The 17332-nt window shown below is 33.2% G+C and overlaps 1 protein-coding gene and 1 long non-coding RNA gene across 13 annotated transcripts in view; one reads left to right on the top strand and one right to left on the bottom strand.

Moving 5' to 3' along the window:
• Positions 1-14358, top strand: part of LOC100578990 (dynein intermediate chain 3, ciliary) — a 68374-nt gene extending 54016 nt beyond the window's left edge. For 5 of the 7 annotated variants that reach the window (XM_026445040.1, XM_026445038.1, XM_026445037.1 and 2 more), the window contains one exon: positions 660-2781. In XM_026445040.1, coding sequence (XP_026300825.1) covers positions 660-966 — 307 coding nt within the window. In that variant the 3' untranslated portion in view covers positions 967-2781. Of the gene's footprint in view, positions 1-659; positions 2782-13927 lie in introns of those variants that run through there. The other 2 variants (XR_003306046.1, XM_026445041.1) reach the window with 2 other exon arrangements.
• Positions 1-17332, bottom strand: part of LOC100577945 — a 274124-nt gene that overhangs the window by 77571 nt on the left and 179221 nt on the right. The window lies entirely within an intron of this gene.

The raw sequence follows: 17332 nt of genomic DNA, 5'->3' as shown, positions 1-17332 counted from the left end.
TTCAAAGTTTCCACAGCGCTTAATACAGCGCAGAGATTATGAATGGAATCTAGTGTTTCTTGGAAACGCGTACTATGTTTTTCCAAGAATTACGTCTGTCGCTCGTCTGGAGTTTGGGGTAGATCAGTGAGACAAGGCACGAACGAGAGTTCCGAATAAACAATAAGGAAGGAGATATTAAGCGATTAAAAAATTACCTTTCTCTTTACACGACGATATCCCGGGAACCGGAAGTCGTATCGGGATAAACGAAAAAGCGTTTTAAAGGGCAAGATTCCACGCTTCCAATGACTGCTAATTGATCAACCGGAAGTGATTATCTTCCGAGTTATAGCGGTTCGAATTTTTTCCAATTTTAATAGAGTTTGATCCGCTTTAAGGCGAATCGAAAATTCTTCTTCTCTTTACACGATGATATCTCGTGAACCGGAAGTCGTATCGACATAAACGAAAAAGAGTTTTAAAGGGCAAGGTTCCGCGTTTCCAACGATCGTTCGCTCGTCGCCCGAAAATCATTATCCTCGAAGTTGTAGCGGTTCAAATATTTCCGAATTTTTAATAGCGTCAAAATACACTACTATTAGAATTACAACTGTTGCAATCCTTGAAATCGATTCGATCGGAAAACGTAACAATTTCTTATTATTCTTGAAAACCAGGAAAGTCCCAAAGTTGAAGGTGATCAGGAAGGAAGAGGTGGAGGAAGTAGTGGAGGAGGAGGAGGTGGACGAGGAGTTGCCGGAAAAATTATTGAAGAAAATAAAGAAAAAGGTGAAGCTAGCCGCTCGGCACCCTTGCTTCCCCGTCATGGGTAAAACCGCCGAGGAATTGTACGAGGATATTATCGGTATTCGTTTCCCCGACGTTCCCGAGAAAGCGGCGAGTGAGGATTCTATAGTCGAGTATTTACGCGCGAAGAAGAGAATTTATCCACGAATCTCGGAATTCTTCGGCAATACCGAATAAATTGAACGTTCGTTCGAACCCGTTCGTGGAAAAATATCAAGCAACACGGGAGGGGCAGAGAAGAAGAAGAAGAAGAAGAAGAAGAAGAAGAAGAAGAAAGAAGAGGAAGAAAGATAATCGTGGAATTTTTTCCAAAACGATCATCCACGATGGAAGGTTAGATTAGACATTAGACGTGAGTCAGTAATTTTAAGTTTTAGATTTAATCTTTAATAATAGACGATTGTGAAAAACGATGTAGATTTCCATTTAACGATTTCACCTAGCTACATTAGATGGTTTGCAGCTCGTTAATAAACCGTGTAATTTAAAGCCACGGTTTCTTTTGTAACCGTGTAATTTATTTTGCCCTGTGTGGAACCCGCGCCAACCCCGGGTCCCACTTTGCCAGATATTTATCGCGTTACGTTTTGTTCCTCAAGAATTTGAATTAAATTCCTCGCGATTTCACTCCCCCCCCCTCTCCCATCATCCCCTCCCTCCCTTCCCCTCGGTGTAAACGCATTAAAAATTGCGGGAGAACGTGTAGGAGGGGATAATTTTGTACTTTTGTTTACTTTCGAACGTTGCACCATCATCGATAGTTATCGATAGAGACAATTACGTTATCGATAGAGACGATCGATAATTAAGGGACGAACGACATGTTAGATTTACATGTATATAATTGTTAGAATTATATTATAACTGTATCCGTCGGCTTGCACAAAATAAAATTAAAAGAAAAAAAAAAAGAAATTGGACACGATTGTTTGTATCTTACGTTAATAAGTTAGATTTCTTTTTAAAAATTGATAAATATATTTCTCGGTTTTTTTCTCTTTTTTTTTGATAAAGAATAATTTTTAGATAATCTGTACTGGGTACAATTGTATTTTCATTAACTCTTAAGTCACTTCAATCGAATCTAATTGAGATTGTAATCGATGATAAAAGTTGGTCGTAAACTAAATTTCAATCGGATAAAATGTACGATTCGAAGATGATTAATTCGATTGGTTCGGTTTAAAAGATAGCGTTTCAAATCAAGTTACATAAATCCAATCGTTTACATCATTGAAATTTAATTTTACACAGACGATTTTGAATCAGATTAATTTGATTGATACAAAATTTTAACGAACACTGTTCCATATTACGTTAAAATCGTACATTATTTGGAAATCAGTTTAACATCACAAAATCTCAATCTCAAAAGATTATCAGATTACCTGACACTGATGCATAAATACCATGAAACATCAACCAAGATGTCACGTTGATTGCTTGATCAACAAGATCTTGAATCCCATTATACATCTTGGTATCTTTACTGGATTATATTTGAACATGTTCATAAAATGCTCTCCGATCAAATAGCAAAAATTGTTACAGAATTCATTCGAATTTCATCGAAAATTAATCAGAACTCAGAAATTCTAAGAATATTAAGAATATTAAAGAAATTCTAAGAATATTAATCGAAACATAAAGATTATCAATAGCAAAGTAAGATTGTCGCGAAGCTGAAGGGGACGATTTTTAGAAATTCATAGAGTGATAAATTCGAGCAGGGAGAGCACCTAACAATCGAACACTGGTTCCGGCCAGCAACGCAAGAAGACCGGTTTCCCGTCCTCGTCCGCAGCCGCGTCCAGATCAACTTCCGGAATACCAGAGTAACTTGCATACAAAGACAGGGTTCCGTGTTCGGTCTGTGGAGAGTAGGTACGCTTGTGTGTCGGTGGGAATGCACGATCGAAGCCACTTCGAGTTAGCTTTAAATTCACTTTACAACTTGATACCGTGATTCGAAAGTTTAGAATGAAATTCAATGGAGAGAATTTTCCGACCACCGTTTGCATGAATCACGCGTCGAGGAAACTATTATTATTATTATTGGCTATAATTGCTTTGATTTTTCACGTTGTGAAAGTTTTCCAATTAATTAATAACGAATAATCGGATTAATTATTTATTACATGTTCGTTTAGAAACTTTTATATCAAAGAGTAAGTTTCAAATTTTAATACCTAATATAAATATAAATGATGGTTTGACAAGTTTTCTTTTGAAAATGAAGGCAATAACTTACTGTGATAAAATAAAATAAAAAAAGAAATAGAATTTAATTTTTAAACCGAGATATAAATCCAATTTGTTTCCAATTAAGATTTATCTCAATATTATCTATCATCGTTAAATAAACTTTGATATTATCGCTCTAATAATCCCGAAAAAGTTTGAAACATTAATTCAGAATTTTTTCATCCATTCTTCATTTAAACTTATCGCTCCTGTTCTCTCTAAACATTCTCTATTATAATTAAAACAGATTCTCCATCAAAAAAAAAAAAAAGAAAAAAATATAAAGCACCTCTTCAATCTCGTCCAAAATGAAAAAGACCAAATACGAGTTTTGAATAATCGATAAAAAAAAAAAGAAGAATCGGCAGTCTCGCGAAAGAAGTCCATTTTTCAAAAAAAAAAAAAAAAATTTAAAAATGAAAGAAAAGTATCAAAGTCACGGTTGGACCACGCTTGGTTCGTTAAAACAACGTCGAGCAAAGTTAGATGAACTTTTATCCGCACGATGTTTCCCCTGCCAGATTTCCCTCCATTTTCCACGGAATAATCGCCGCTCTTCCGCAACTTTCCGCGCGCGTCTTCATCCCTCGAAATCTGAATGTTACGCGAGCCATCCGATTAATCAGGATAGAAACGTTTTACGCGCGTTCTACGAAGAAGAAGAAGAAGAAGAAGAGGAGGAGAAGGAAGAAGAAAAAATGGAGAAGGAAGAGAGAAGGAGGAGGAAGTACAGGGATTTGCAAAGCGGTTGGCGAAAGTCCAAATGCCGGCACGGATGCACGCCATCGAGAGCAAATCTTCCTCCCTCGAGACGAGGATCGTCGTAATCACCGATTTCCCTTGTGCAGAGGAATATTCAATTTAAAGGGCGCGATTTCAAGTGGCGACGATCCTTGTCTACCGCTTTTACTTGACCGTGTTTCAATTGTTCCTCTAAAAAGGATGATGGAAGAAAGAATTTAATGAGATTCAATCCAGTAGCGTGTAATATACTATTCGATATTTAATTGTATTCAATCGTCGAGGGATTTCGAAAAGAAATTTTGTATGACAATCTAGTATATTAAATTATTCTCACGTGTCTGAATTGAATTTTTCTGAAATCTTTTACTTTGGAAAAGTGGAACAAAGAGTTGAATGTGAAAAGTTGAGATTCTTTTTTTTAATATGATTGTTTTATTTTTATCTTTTAATATAAAATTTAATTAATGTAGTATAGCGTATTATTTGTAATTAATTGTATGTAATAATTAAATACGGATAATCAATATGTTCTATGCATGTACGAGTATTATTGAATTTATCACTATGAATATATGCGGTCAAAGGGATTTTCTGTGCTATGGCGGTACAGTCACGTCATGAAATTTTTCCAAATTTTAAAAGATGAAAGAAAATTCCTTGCGTATTCGATTTTCCTTTTGCATTCAATACAAGCGTTGTCATGTTCAATTTCTCTGCATCTCTCCTTGTTTTGCAACTATTTTTTTTTTCTTCTTTTTGCATTTATATATCGACAATCAATATCCACCATTTTCGATTTTTCGATACGATCTCGATACGCGTTGAAAATTTTCATCGAGTCTCGTGGAATCTCGTTATCATCTCCAAGGGATAAAACCTTGAATCAAGCGCGACTTAAAGCACGCGTTTCTTAATTTAAGGCTTTCACCACATAATGCGGCTAATTCCGGCCGGACTTTTTACGCCAAAGTACCTCAATAATTTACCCGAACCTCGACAAAATGGAGCTGAATCCACGCTGATGCAGGCTCGCTTCATTAAGAATTTAAACCAACTTCCTTTGCCTCCGACCCATGAAAATTAGTCCGATTTCTTCAACTTGAAACTGCTGCCTCGTGAAATTTCGTGGAACTAAGCTAATCGGATTATTGCTTCGATCTTGGCTTACGCATTTCTCTGATTACTGTGAAAATTATTCGATGGCGATTACAGAAAATCGTGAAAAACGATTCGATGGAAATTCGAAAATGTTTGTTCATCGAAGAGTTGGATTATTTTGAATAAAATTGGATTTATTTTTTATGGAAAATTTGATGGATGAGATTTTCATTATTCTTTTTATTTAATTATGCTCTAATATTGCAGTATATATTATTATATTGTACGTTTGATTGTGAAATATGGATTTATTTATTTTTTTTTTCCCTTTGTAAGGATATTTTGCAGATTCAATCAGTTGAAATTATTTTTAAAATTTTATTTATCTATATATATTGGATTTTCATTACTTTTTTTCCACTCAATTATTGTACTACTGTAGTATTCTGTTATTGACTGTAATATAAATTCCCTTGTAAATGATGCATTCCAGATTAATTTAATTTTAGTTTGAAATTATTCTTATGGAAAGTTTTGTCGATAGGATTTTTATCAATCCTTTTTTTTTTTTTGTTTAATTACTCTAATGCAATATTTTATTATTGATTATACAACATGGATTTTTATTTTTATTTCACTATATTATTCTATATTATTCTAATATGGATGAATTTGTTTGGAAATATGAGACATAGATTCAATTATTGTGAAAGTGAATTTACAATACAATTTTGAAAAAGATTTAAAGACTCGTTAGTTTCTTTATTTGTTAATTTTTATACACATAAAGTCAAAGAACTATTTATTGCACATAACTGAAATTTCATACAATATTTATGTATGTTATTCAAAACAATAAAAAAGAAAAACAAATTACTTGAAATAGTAAAATTAAATTTATTTGAGAGATATATTTCGAATATGTTATTATTTAAAATAAATTCTATTATTCTAGATTAAATCCCACTTAACAAATAGAAATTATATCTTCACTGCTAATCAATTCTAACGATTCTTTATTTCTCTTATTTCTAATTCTCCCATTAAATCATATAAAAGAAAATTTCTTTGAATATGTGAAAAATGTTACAATATTGGCAAATATAAGAGATATCAATTCTGCAAAAAATACTAAGAAGAATATTTAATATTCGGAAGAAGCAAAACGATATTTAAAAATCCAAATAGTTGTACTACCTGCGAAACTATGACGAGATCGCGTGAGTGTTAAAGATGTCATAATCGACTTTAAATCGACGTGAAGCGGCACGGTAGGCAACCTGATTTACATAATTCCCTATGACGCGGGATTTTTCCACATCTGGTACATTCTCGACATTGAATAATTGTGTATTCGTGCGAGTACTCGACTCATGCTTGATATCCTGATTTTCAAATCCGTATTGCGTGAGGCGTGAGATAATGGGATTAAAATATAGAGCATTGTTCTTTTATATTTTGATGAACTACGGTGAAAAAATTTCGAAAGAAATTTTTATCGAGAGAGAAGAACAGAAAATTAATATTAATATTAAATTTTAGGAGAAATATTTCAGGATTTAACAACGATAGGGATTTCTCGAATAGAAAATTAAAGAATTAGAGAAATAAATGATCCTTTTTCAAATTATTATATTAATTTGGTTAATAATTTAAAATAGATTTCATTAATTTTTTGATAGTTCAGAGAATTAATCTCTCAACCACATCACACACACACAAACTTTCTCACAATATTTAATATATGATATTACATGTTAATTTATTTTTTTTATATCTTATAATATAATTTTTATTACATGTATAATTAATTTTACTTTACATATTACAACTTATAAATATATATAGAATTAAAATATCTTTTAAATTAACGATTTTTTGTCATGAATGACTTAATATAAATTTTTTTATATAAGAAATAACACAACAAATTATTTAAAACGCTGAATTTTCTTAAAAGGAAATACGTATTGAATAATATAATAATTATTTTTTTTCCAGTCATAGAAATAAAAAGAAATTAAGAGAAGAAATTAATAAGATATAATCATTAAACACTAATTATTCAACCGTTATCTTTTTCATGATTATTTTCTCTTTAACGTAGGGATTCGATTCGTCTGAGCTTTTAATCCAACTTGAACAGCCTCGGCCTGGTATCAAAGAGATTACTGCAAAGAAGTGACAGTAACGAATCAAAGGGTATCGCTTCGGGGTATCGTATAATCCCGGAAGTAAAGCGAGTCGATCCTTTGCTTAACGTTTTCCTGTCTGTCTCGTCGTACAAGGAAACCGGAAAAATAGAAAAAACTACCGGTTTTTTTTTTTTATTTGAGTTCTGTCGATCATTCGTATTTTAAACTTTTGCCACCGATATTTCGTAATTTAATCCGCAGTGTACAGAGAGATTTAATTTTAAATTTTCATAAGACTGGAAAAAATAATAGATAAATAATAAAACAGATAGCGGAAGTAAATTTTTCTTTAAAATAATAATTACGTAAGGAATAATGTTTCAAATATATTTTGACACCAAGTTATCATATTAATATTATCATAAAATGAGCGAATCATTGAAATTTAAAGGCTCATCAACTTTTACAAAAATGTTTTGATCTATTAAAATAAAAATTACGATCTATTTTTTTCATCACTTTAACTTGTTATTAAACATATATATTCAATATTATAAAGATTAAAAAATTGTTGGCACGACTGTATCATAAAAAGTCATAAAACCAAACTTCGTCGCAAACTGATTGAAAATAAATTTCCATCCATATGTAAACAAAAAAAAAAATATTTCCAATTGTCGAAATGATCCGTAGCCAATTCCAATTTTTCCTTCCAATTTTCGAAACCCATTCTCTCCTTTGAAACTTTTGTTACACAAGAACAAGCAACACAACTACAGGGATACAATTTCTCCCTGCGCAAGCTGTATAACAAAATAGAACTAGAGTAACTAGACACTAGATAGGGGAATAAAAAAAAAGACCCGCACGCCCTCTGTTCGCGAACTGAAGCGAACCGATCGTTGCGAGTTTCATTAACCTCTCTATAGAACGGAAACGACGAATGGATCACGCGACAGTGTGCATGGATACGTCGTAGCAGTTGGGCAATAATTTGCGCCAAGGCACGGAGGATTTCCACGTCGAGTCGAGCCCTGCGATGCAAACGAGTCTGATCGAGTTTCTCTCCCCGATTCGATGTATTCGAATCCGTATCGAGCACACAGTTGTGATCGCGACATTAATGCAATCGATAGCGGAGTGGTGTGTTGCAAACCGAATAATCGTATAGCCGTGGATTACGACGATCAATTTACCATTTAATCAAGAGAAGTTGATACAACGACGGTTTGATCGCTTATTCGTTCGTCGATACGACGAGATAGACTCATTATTTATTAGACGCCGTTGATTTATCCGGCAAATGGTAAACTGGTTGACAATGGCGTTTCCCCACGACTAGATTGTTCCTTCCACGGTGTACTATTTTGAAGCATCGTTTCGATTCGTGATCATAAGTAATGAGGGATATACAAGTACGTATTTCATAATTAAATCTATTTATGTAAAATATATCATTTAACCTAGAATATCCTAATAAATGTATTAATAATCATAATGAAAATTATATAACCTGTTAATAGATCCACTTAGCGGATAAGAAATTGGAAGAGAATTTTGCAAAAGGATAAAATCGAAGAAAACGAATATGGAACAGAAATAATCGTATAAATTAAAGTTTTTGTTATTAAAGTATGAAGTGAAAATAAAGAAATATGTTTGATCACCAATCACTATTCTGAATTAGTATTATTCTGAAGAAATCCTCGAAGAATCTGTACGAAATATCGTTTTCCAATAAAAAGAAAAATCAATGTGTACGGATATATAAGAAGAGGGAAAGTTTTTTTCAGGGCAATTGTATTTTATTCCATCCTTTTCTTTTCATTCTTTATATTACACATGGGACGTTCTTTATCAGCAGGAAGCTCGTTGCATTAAGCAGATTCGTAATTTTTCACGAGGCAGTCGAGGTGTGCGTGAAAAAAAAGCCTCGCGGCTGGTATTATGCAAATGGCCAAAGTATGGGACGAGCCATTAAAACCAGGATGACGAATGACGGCGAGTGGCACCTGTGCCTCACTTCTTTCGGTATAATGATGGGTATCCAATGCAAAAATAGATGCAAAACCCAAGGTATCCTCGGAGGAGTAATTTCAAAGACACCTTTCCACGTGTCTGATGATCATGAACCCTTAATTAAGGTATTAAAGCCATGAATTTATTTATGGCATGAACCGTATAAGATAACGCGATAATTTCGCGTCTCCGTCTACAATTATTACACCGTGGATGAAAATTTGCACCGGTCATTATCGTATTACGTCTTTCTTAAAATTTATAATTTTACTTGATCCTTGTCACGAAACGTCTTATTCGCTGGATGAAATTTTGGGCGATAATTACATGCATCGTCGTAATTTTGGCCGATATTTTTTATCGATATTTCACTTTCTTTTCGGAATTTTTAAATCGTTATGTATTTTTTTGGAATGAAAATGAAAATGATATTTTTGTTGCAAATATATTCTTATTTGTACAACTAATTGCAAATTTCCGATATTGATTATCCTCCTCCTCCTCCTCGCGTTATTTGTATAACTAAGTGAAGTTTGCTTTCGTATCTATTATGTGATAAGAAATGAACACTCAAAATCTATTTTGATTCCTCCAACTAGTCATCTATATTATCTTTTGCCAGAACGTTTTAGAAAGGACAACATTCGAGGCAGGTAGAATAATTAAGTGAAATAACAGGATGAAGTATCCTTTATGCGATTCTGATAATTAATTTGAGTAATTATTTAATGCTTATTATCCTTTTATATGTATATATACACCAACACATAGATGATCTCGTTTTAGATGTTTTATCAATCCTATCCAAGACAAGTATCTTCAAAATTCTTCCTTCCTTTTCGAAATCAAGTTTAGAAATATAGAACAAAATTGTTTCAGAAAATCTAATTTCAAAAATTCATGCGTCTGATTTAATCCTTGCCCGGAATATTTGAGCACTCGATTAAAACTCAATTTTCCAGAGAACCAACTTTTCATATTATATTCCTATTAATATTAAACAGGAAACTAGTACATTAAACTCTAAATAACTTGATCAAACCTCGTTCAACGTTCCAATTGTAAAAATGATTAAAAATTATATCTCTCATTTCTAAGTTTACTAGAATTCGACAAAAATCAGAAAAATATTTCAAATTCCATTAAACTAAATTTTTCCAAGAAACGAAGCTTCCAAAAAGAAGAATCGTTGTGTCGTTCAAACAATTATCGAACGAAAGACACTCGAACCCCTCGCTTCGACCAAAGAAGTTCGGATCAAAAGCACCGGACGCAATCTGCGATGGACGTCTCATCACCGGCATTACCCGTAATTACCGATAATTTCCCCGTGGTGTAAGCGCACACTTGACCAGCCGAGGGTGGTGTGGGGCGCCGTTTTGACACGGGTATTCGCACGTTCGTCGCGCTTCGAACAGGGCTGCAATAGATGCACCGACATCGAGTGCATGTCCGGCCCAGCATACACCACGACCGCCACTTCCTAAAGCGTTTACTTGGCGCGCGCGCGCGCATATTCGATTTCGATTTCGCCTCGATCCCGTCCCTGTGCAGCTTTGTTTCCTCTTCCATCCGGCCGATGGGAGGATCCAAGTATCTGGGGAAAAAGCTATGAACTCGTCTCGTTTCCGGGCGAAAAATGGGCGAATCGAATATTGGTTCGACGAGAGAAGGGGGAGAAAAGGGATTCGGGAGAATAAATTTAGAAAAGGCAAGTATTGGAAAAGTAGATTTGTTTCGCTTTTTTTTTTTGTGAAATATCTTGGTTAAAGGTTTTCTAAAATTTAGAAGATTTATTTGAATTTACGAATTCGTTTGAATATCTGTATTGTATTGAATCTATTTTCTAAAAATATTGGAAAAAGATATTGGTAGTTAATTGACAAGTTTGTGAATATTATTCAGATGAAAGGGATATCTATTTTATATAAAATTTAAACGGATCAGTGGATATATTTAAAAAAAAAAAAAAGAGACTCGTTCTAGTATAAGCTGTGATAATAAAGAAGCTGAATTTAGACATGTCTAATCAATGAAAATTATCTTGTATTGGAATATTGTATTGGAAACTGTTCTAGGAATCTATTTTCTAAAAATATTGGAAAAAGATATTGGTAGTTAATTGACAAGTTTGTGAATATTGTTCAGATGAAAGGGATATCTATTTTATATAAAATCTAAACGATTGGATCAATGGATATATTTAAAGAAAGAAGACTCATTCTAGCATAAGCTGTGATAGTAAAGAAGCTGAATTTAGACATGTCTAATCAATGAAAATTATCTTGTATTGGAATATTGTATTGGAAACTGTTCTAGGAATCTATTTTCTAAAAATATTGGAAAAAGATATTGGTAGTTAATTGACAAGTTTGCGAATATTGTTCAGATGAAAAGGATATCTATTTTATATAAAATTTAAACGATTGGATCAATGGATATATTTATAGAAAAAAAGAAATTAGCTGACTCATTTCTAGCATATGCTGTGATAGTAAAGAAGAAAGTGAATGAAAATTATCTTGTATAAAAAAAGGGAATTGAATAATATTTTAAAATCGTTTAAATTAAAGTATCCAATATCCGAGCATTCCACTCTCAAAGAATGAATGTGAAAATAGTAGAAACTGTGAGGGATTGGTCAAGCTAGTCAGAAACTGTCTGTTAAGAGTTCAAGTGGTCCCTAATTTCAATAACACTTATCGATTGGAACTTCCATAGTTGGAATTAAGAACAGCTTCAACTCTGGGGGACAGAACTTCGCGACGTCTCTATACGTTCGTTAACGGGCTTTAATTAAATTCCTGAAACTGACGTGTCCGGTCATCAGCTACCATTTTGATCGATGTAACCCTTTTCGACAACTTTCTCATTTCGATAGAAATCCTCGATCGAGGATTCACAAGACACGATCACAAAGTTATAAATATCTTTTAAACATTTTATAATAAGATTTTTAATGATTCAAAGTTGGATGGAAATTTTACAAACATCTACGCGTCTCAATTACAATTACAAAATCAATATATTTCTTCATTATTGATTTCAAGATGTTCAATTTTCTCATTTCGATAGAAATCCTCGATCGAGTTCACAAGACACAAATTTCACAAAGTTAATAAATATCTTTTAAACATTTTAATAATATCTTTAATGATTCAAAATTAGATGGAAATTTTACAAATATAATACGCGTCTCAATTACAATTACATATACAATACATATAATCAATATATTTCTTCGTTATTGATTTCAAGATGTTCAAAGATTAAATTGGCCTGTAAGCTGGGGCGCATAAGAGTATTTACGATTTATGGGATGCTTAATAATGCAGAGGCAGGTTGAAGCGGGTTGCAGATGTTGCGAGAGGGATTATGCAGATATAAAGGGATGCGCCCGCTAAGTCTGCGGTTCAGGTTTTCACGTAAGTGTCGTCGGTCTTCGTTAGTATTATGTGCTCGATCAAAGGATAATGGACGTCGTTTAGAGCTACAAATTGGAGATTCACCTCGTCATAGTTTTATTATTACATCTTGCAATGCATTACGAGTTGGTGGGAAATTAAGCGAGCAAAGATTTAAATCCCTGATTTAATCCTTTTATCAATAGATTTCTCTAGAATCTACGGATGTTTCAAGTTTATATCGAAAGTTATTCGAATATTGTATGAAAAGAGACACTCAAAAAATTTGTTTTACGTTTCGTTGTTATTTTCATTATATATTTATAAAGAAATTGTTACAAAAATACTCGATTCAGTATATCCATTAATTGATCTAAAAAGAATTAATTATCGATGGTTATTCTACTATTCCATTAATTCCCTCTAAAGTCGGGCAAAAGGAGAAATCCCGACGAATGGAAGCTTTAAAGCGAATTCCATCAGTTTCGACTTCCTCCGCGCCCCCATTTCCTCGACACGAGTCCCGCTGGTTTCCGGGTACGATCACCACGAAATAGCGGTCGCTTGTAAAGGGGTTAACAAGCGCACGCGTCGAAATAAGAGGGGAAAAGTCCAAGCCCGGCGTAGACAAGCCACGGCGGAACGCTGTTTTTCACGTGGATTGTAAACTACCCTTCTAAACGTGCCACCCTTTATCATTGAATTCACGGCGGAAAATGAGAATGGTGGTATTGTTCCACCATTCTGAAACGCTCGCGCCATTTTCATTTGAAGCAATTTGTTAGCCGAACACGAGATTTCATCGTTGGAACGAGCTGTGTCGCGTAGATTTTAAGTATTTCGGTTGAATGTTCGTGAAATTCATTGGATGTAATTGGTTTTTCCGTTTTTTTCTTTTTTTCGTTTTCGTCGATAGCTTCGTTTCATAATGCGTGCATTTCTCCGTTAATCGCTTTAAAAGTGTATAAGTAGATTTTCTTCTGTTTAATAAATAACATAATAGAACGAGATAAATAATATTTCGTTAAGTATAATAATTTTTTTTATATGAAATAGTATAAATATGAAAATTCTATTACTTTAAATTTATTATTATCGTGTTTTTCATTTCAGAATTATACGACAATAATGAAGAAAAGTGAGGTTAGGTGTAATGATGACGACATCTGCTACACATGATCGTAGGACGTATTATGTCATTGTTAAATAAATGACACGTTCGATCCGTGTATGATAAATATAAGTCCTATTTAAAACAATAAATTTTCTATATATTTTATTCAGAATTATACGACAGTAATGCAGAAAAATGAGGTTAAGTGTAATAACGACGACATCCATATCTGCTATACATGATTATATGACGTATTATGTCATCATTAAATAGATAAATGACACGTTCCATCCGTGTATAATAATTGATAAATATAAATCGTATTTGAAACAATAAATTTCCTATATATTTTACTCATTAAATTTATTATTATGTTTCAGAATACGACAGTAATGCAGAAAAGTGAGGTTAAGTGTAATGACGACGACTATATCTGCTATACATGATCATAAGACGTATTATGTCATCATTAAATAGATAAATGACACGTTCCATCCATGTATGACAATTGATAAGTATAAATCGTATTTAAAACAATAAATTTCCTATATATTTTACTCATTAAATTTATTATTATGTTTCAGAATTATACGACAATAATGCAGAAAAGTGAGGTTAGGCATGACGACGACATCCATATCTGCTATACATAATAATTGATAAATATAAATCGTATTTAAAACAATAAATTTTTTATATATTTCACTCATTAACTTTATTACTATGTTTCAGAATACGACAGTGATGAAGAAAAGTAATGTAGAAAAGTGAGGTTAGGTGTAATGACGACGACATCCATTTAAAATAATAAATTAATTTAAAATATTTAAAATTTTTATTTAAAACAATAAATTTGCTATATATTTTACTCATTAAATTTATTATTATGTTTCAGAATACGACAATAATGCAGAAAAGTGAGGTTAGATGTAATGACATCCATATCTGCTATACATGATCGTATTATGTCACCATTAAATAGATAAATGACACATTCCATCCAAGTATAATAGTTGATAAATATAATATAAACATTTAAAACAATAAATTTTCTCTATATCCTAAATATATGAAAAGAATCAGTAAGGATTTTATGTTAGATTTTATGCTATTTTTGAAATAATTACAATGCAACATCCAATGTTACGAATTCCATTCAAAGCATCCCTCCTTTGCAACATACAATCTGAACAAGGATAATTCTACATCACCACTTTTAATTCACATTCAAATATCTAGATTGCGAATGAACATTTTTATAGAAAATAGAAACGGGGACAACATAGAAATGGATTTCCTCATTTAGAAATTTTTTTAAAAAATATATTTCGTTTTGCATATTTCGCATATACACCATTAACTTATTCACCAAATTTGAAATTAAATCGTGCAACTACGTACAATATTCTTTCTTGTTACACATAATACGATTGTTGTATATTATGCATATAACTGAAAAATATACAATGCAAGAAGCACATTCACACAGAATGTTTGAATATATTCGTTGAAATATTAATTGAGGCTACGTTATAAGCAGTTCGAGTCGTGGATCCACAAAGTGAAGGAAAAATGGAATAATAATTCGCATCTTTTCCAAATCCCAAAACCTTAATTCTCCCTTCGAAAAAATCGTCATTTTTCAATCTCAAAACGATGAAAGATGGGCCACCGTATTCCAACACCGTGACGATTCTACAATCCTCCCTTCCTCCCCCTCCGGTTGGAATCGTGTTTGGCTTGTTTCTTCGCTTTCATGCAAATGCACCTCTGCGAAGTATACGAAGTGTACTACGTGGCACGTCGCGGAACGATGAACGGGACTTGGACGCGATTACTTTCAACGATATTTCTCTCTTTTCTTTCCTGTGTATATATATATCGCGGAGACCGCGTTGCTTTATGGAGTGAAGAACGTTGTTCCCGCTTCGACACTTTTTTCCCTTGGAAAGATTAATCTTCCAGCGACGACAGGTTCGATGCACGAAAATAACCGGGAAGAATGGTGGAAAAATCGGGGGCTCTTGTTTAGAGACCAACACCGTGAATTCGGTTCGTTCTCTGTGGTCGAATGGAATCGTTAAACGGATGGCAATAATGGCTTATTCTACCTCGAGAGAATTCCCATTGGGAAGGAAAGAGCCAAGATACCCAAGTTGAATTATCAACAAATTTGTTTTCCATCAATATTATGAAAGTTGACAAATTGTATATAAGTACGACAAATTCTTCCAAATTTTTATTTTTCCCATCTTCTACGAACGACGTATTATTGTTCTCGTTGTTTACAACACCAACGATTCCCCTCCTCGTGTAAACTGATTGAAAAGACTATTGTGCTAATACCTATTATACTTACCAAACAAATTATATAATTTCCCCTTCGTGTCGTCCCTTAATCTCGAAGGTTAACAACAAATAACAATTCAACCATTCCGCTTCGAGAAATCTCTCCCCGTTAACGATAATCAAACAATCGAACAAGAAGAAATCTTTCACAAACAATTATCCTCTCCTATTCTGTCCAATATATTATTATTATTAAGCATCCATTGTGATGATGATAAAAAAATACCTATTAAAATCCTTACGATTAAAAAAAATATTCACCATCGACGAAACGATTCTTTTCCCTCCCATTCTTCTGCGTATCGCACCTTTCCGACCATCGATCACCATCGGAAGTCTCTCTCTTTCTCTCTCTTTCTTTTGTGTATGAAAGAGAGGAAAGACACACCTACGTACCAATAATACGAATATATCCTTGTCAACGGCCTCGAAAAGGGATTCTCTGATCTCGCTCCGACGGCGATGCTTTATGCAAAGGGCGTGCACAAAGGGAGGCGGGAACATGACCTCCTGCTTCTTTGCTCCCGGCCAACAACTTCCCCCTTGTTGAATCCGCGGTTATTGTTGTATCGTGACGGGGAAATTCATAAACGGGGGTATGGTGTAGGGAGAATTGGAATACTCGTTTGTAATCTTCTGTCACTGGAGGGAGTGGGGGGGAGGGGTGGTAATGGCGTGTATCTTCCTCGTCCTTGTTAAGGTTTAATAACGACTTCATGGTAATTTATTTTCGGTATATGTATAATTATCGTGGAATTTCGTTTGGAAGATGTTCTAACAACGAGTTTCGAAGTAATTGATCATAGAACGTCATTTCAACGATGATTCTTCGATATTGTATGTGCTTAAGATTAGAATTTCTTTTTTTTTTCTTGTTCACAGATGTTTAATTTTGTTATTCTACATCAGCAAATTGAATTCAAAGTGGGGTAAATTTTTACAGATAAAAGTTTTACCATGGCTGGCTTGAAATTATGTATATAATTATATGAAAAGGGAAAAAATATATATATATTTTCTAATCTATATGGAAAATTGATGGCAAGATATATTTCGTTAATTTTATGATTAAAAGTTAAAATTCCAAGTGTTTTTCAATTTACTTTCTGTAAGATTTGTTTCTTTTTAAGGAGAAATTAATTAAAGAAAAGAAAATGTGAGGCGTTAAAATGAGAATAAATAAATATCTTGCCCTTTTTCCTTGCCTAATTATAATTCATCTTTCTTCATTACATCTGGATCAGGTTGCAACATTATAAGCACAGAAGATGCTGTTTTAATGGAAAATATAATTAAATGAAGCGGCCTATTATGTTTACCTTGTTAGCCATCGTCTCGCTGCCGTGTTTCATTTTCTTTAGTTCTCATTATTTCATAGCATAAATTAGCCTGATTTATGGCAAAGTATCGTTCAGCCACGACAAATTAATTTCTCT

This window comes from Apis mellifera, linkage group LG14 (assembly GCF_003254395.2).
Source record: "Apis mellifera strain DH4 linkage group LG14, Amel_HAv3.1, whole genome shotgun sequence".
In the NCBI taxonomy this organism is placed as follows: domain Eukaryota; kingdom Metazoa; phylum Arthropoda; class Insecta; order Hymenoptera; family Apidae; genus Apis; species Apis mellifera.
This window is presented reverse-complemented; position numbering and strand designations above follow the sequence as displayed.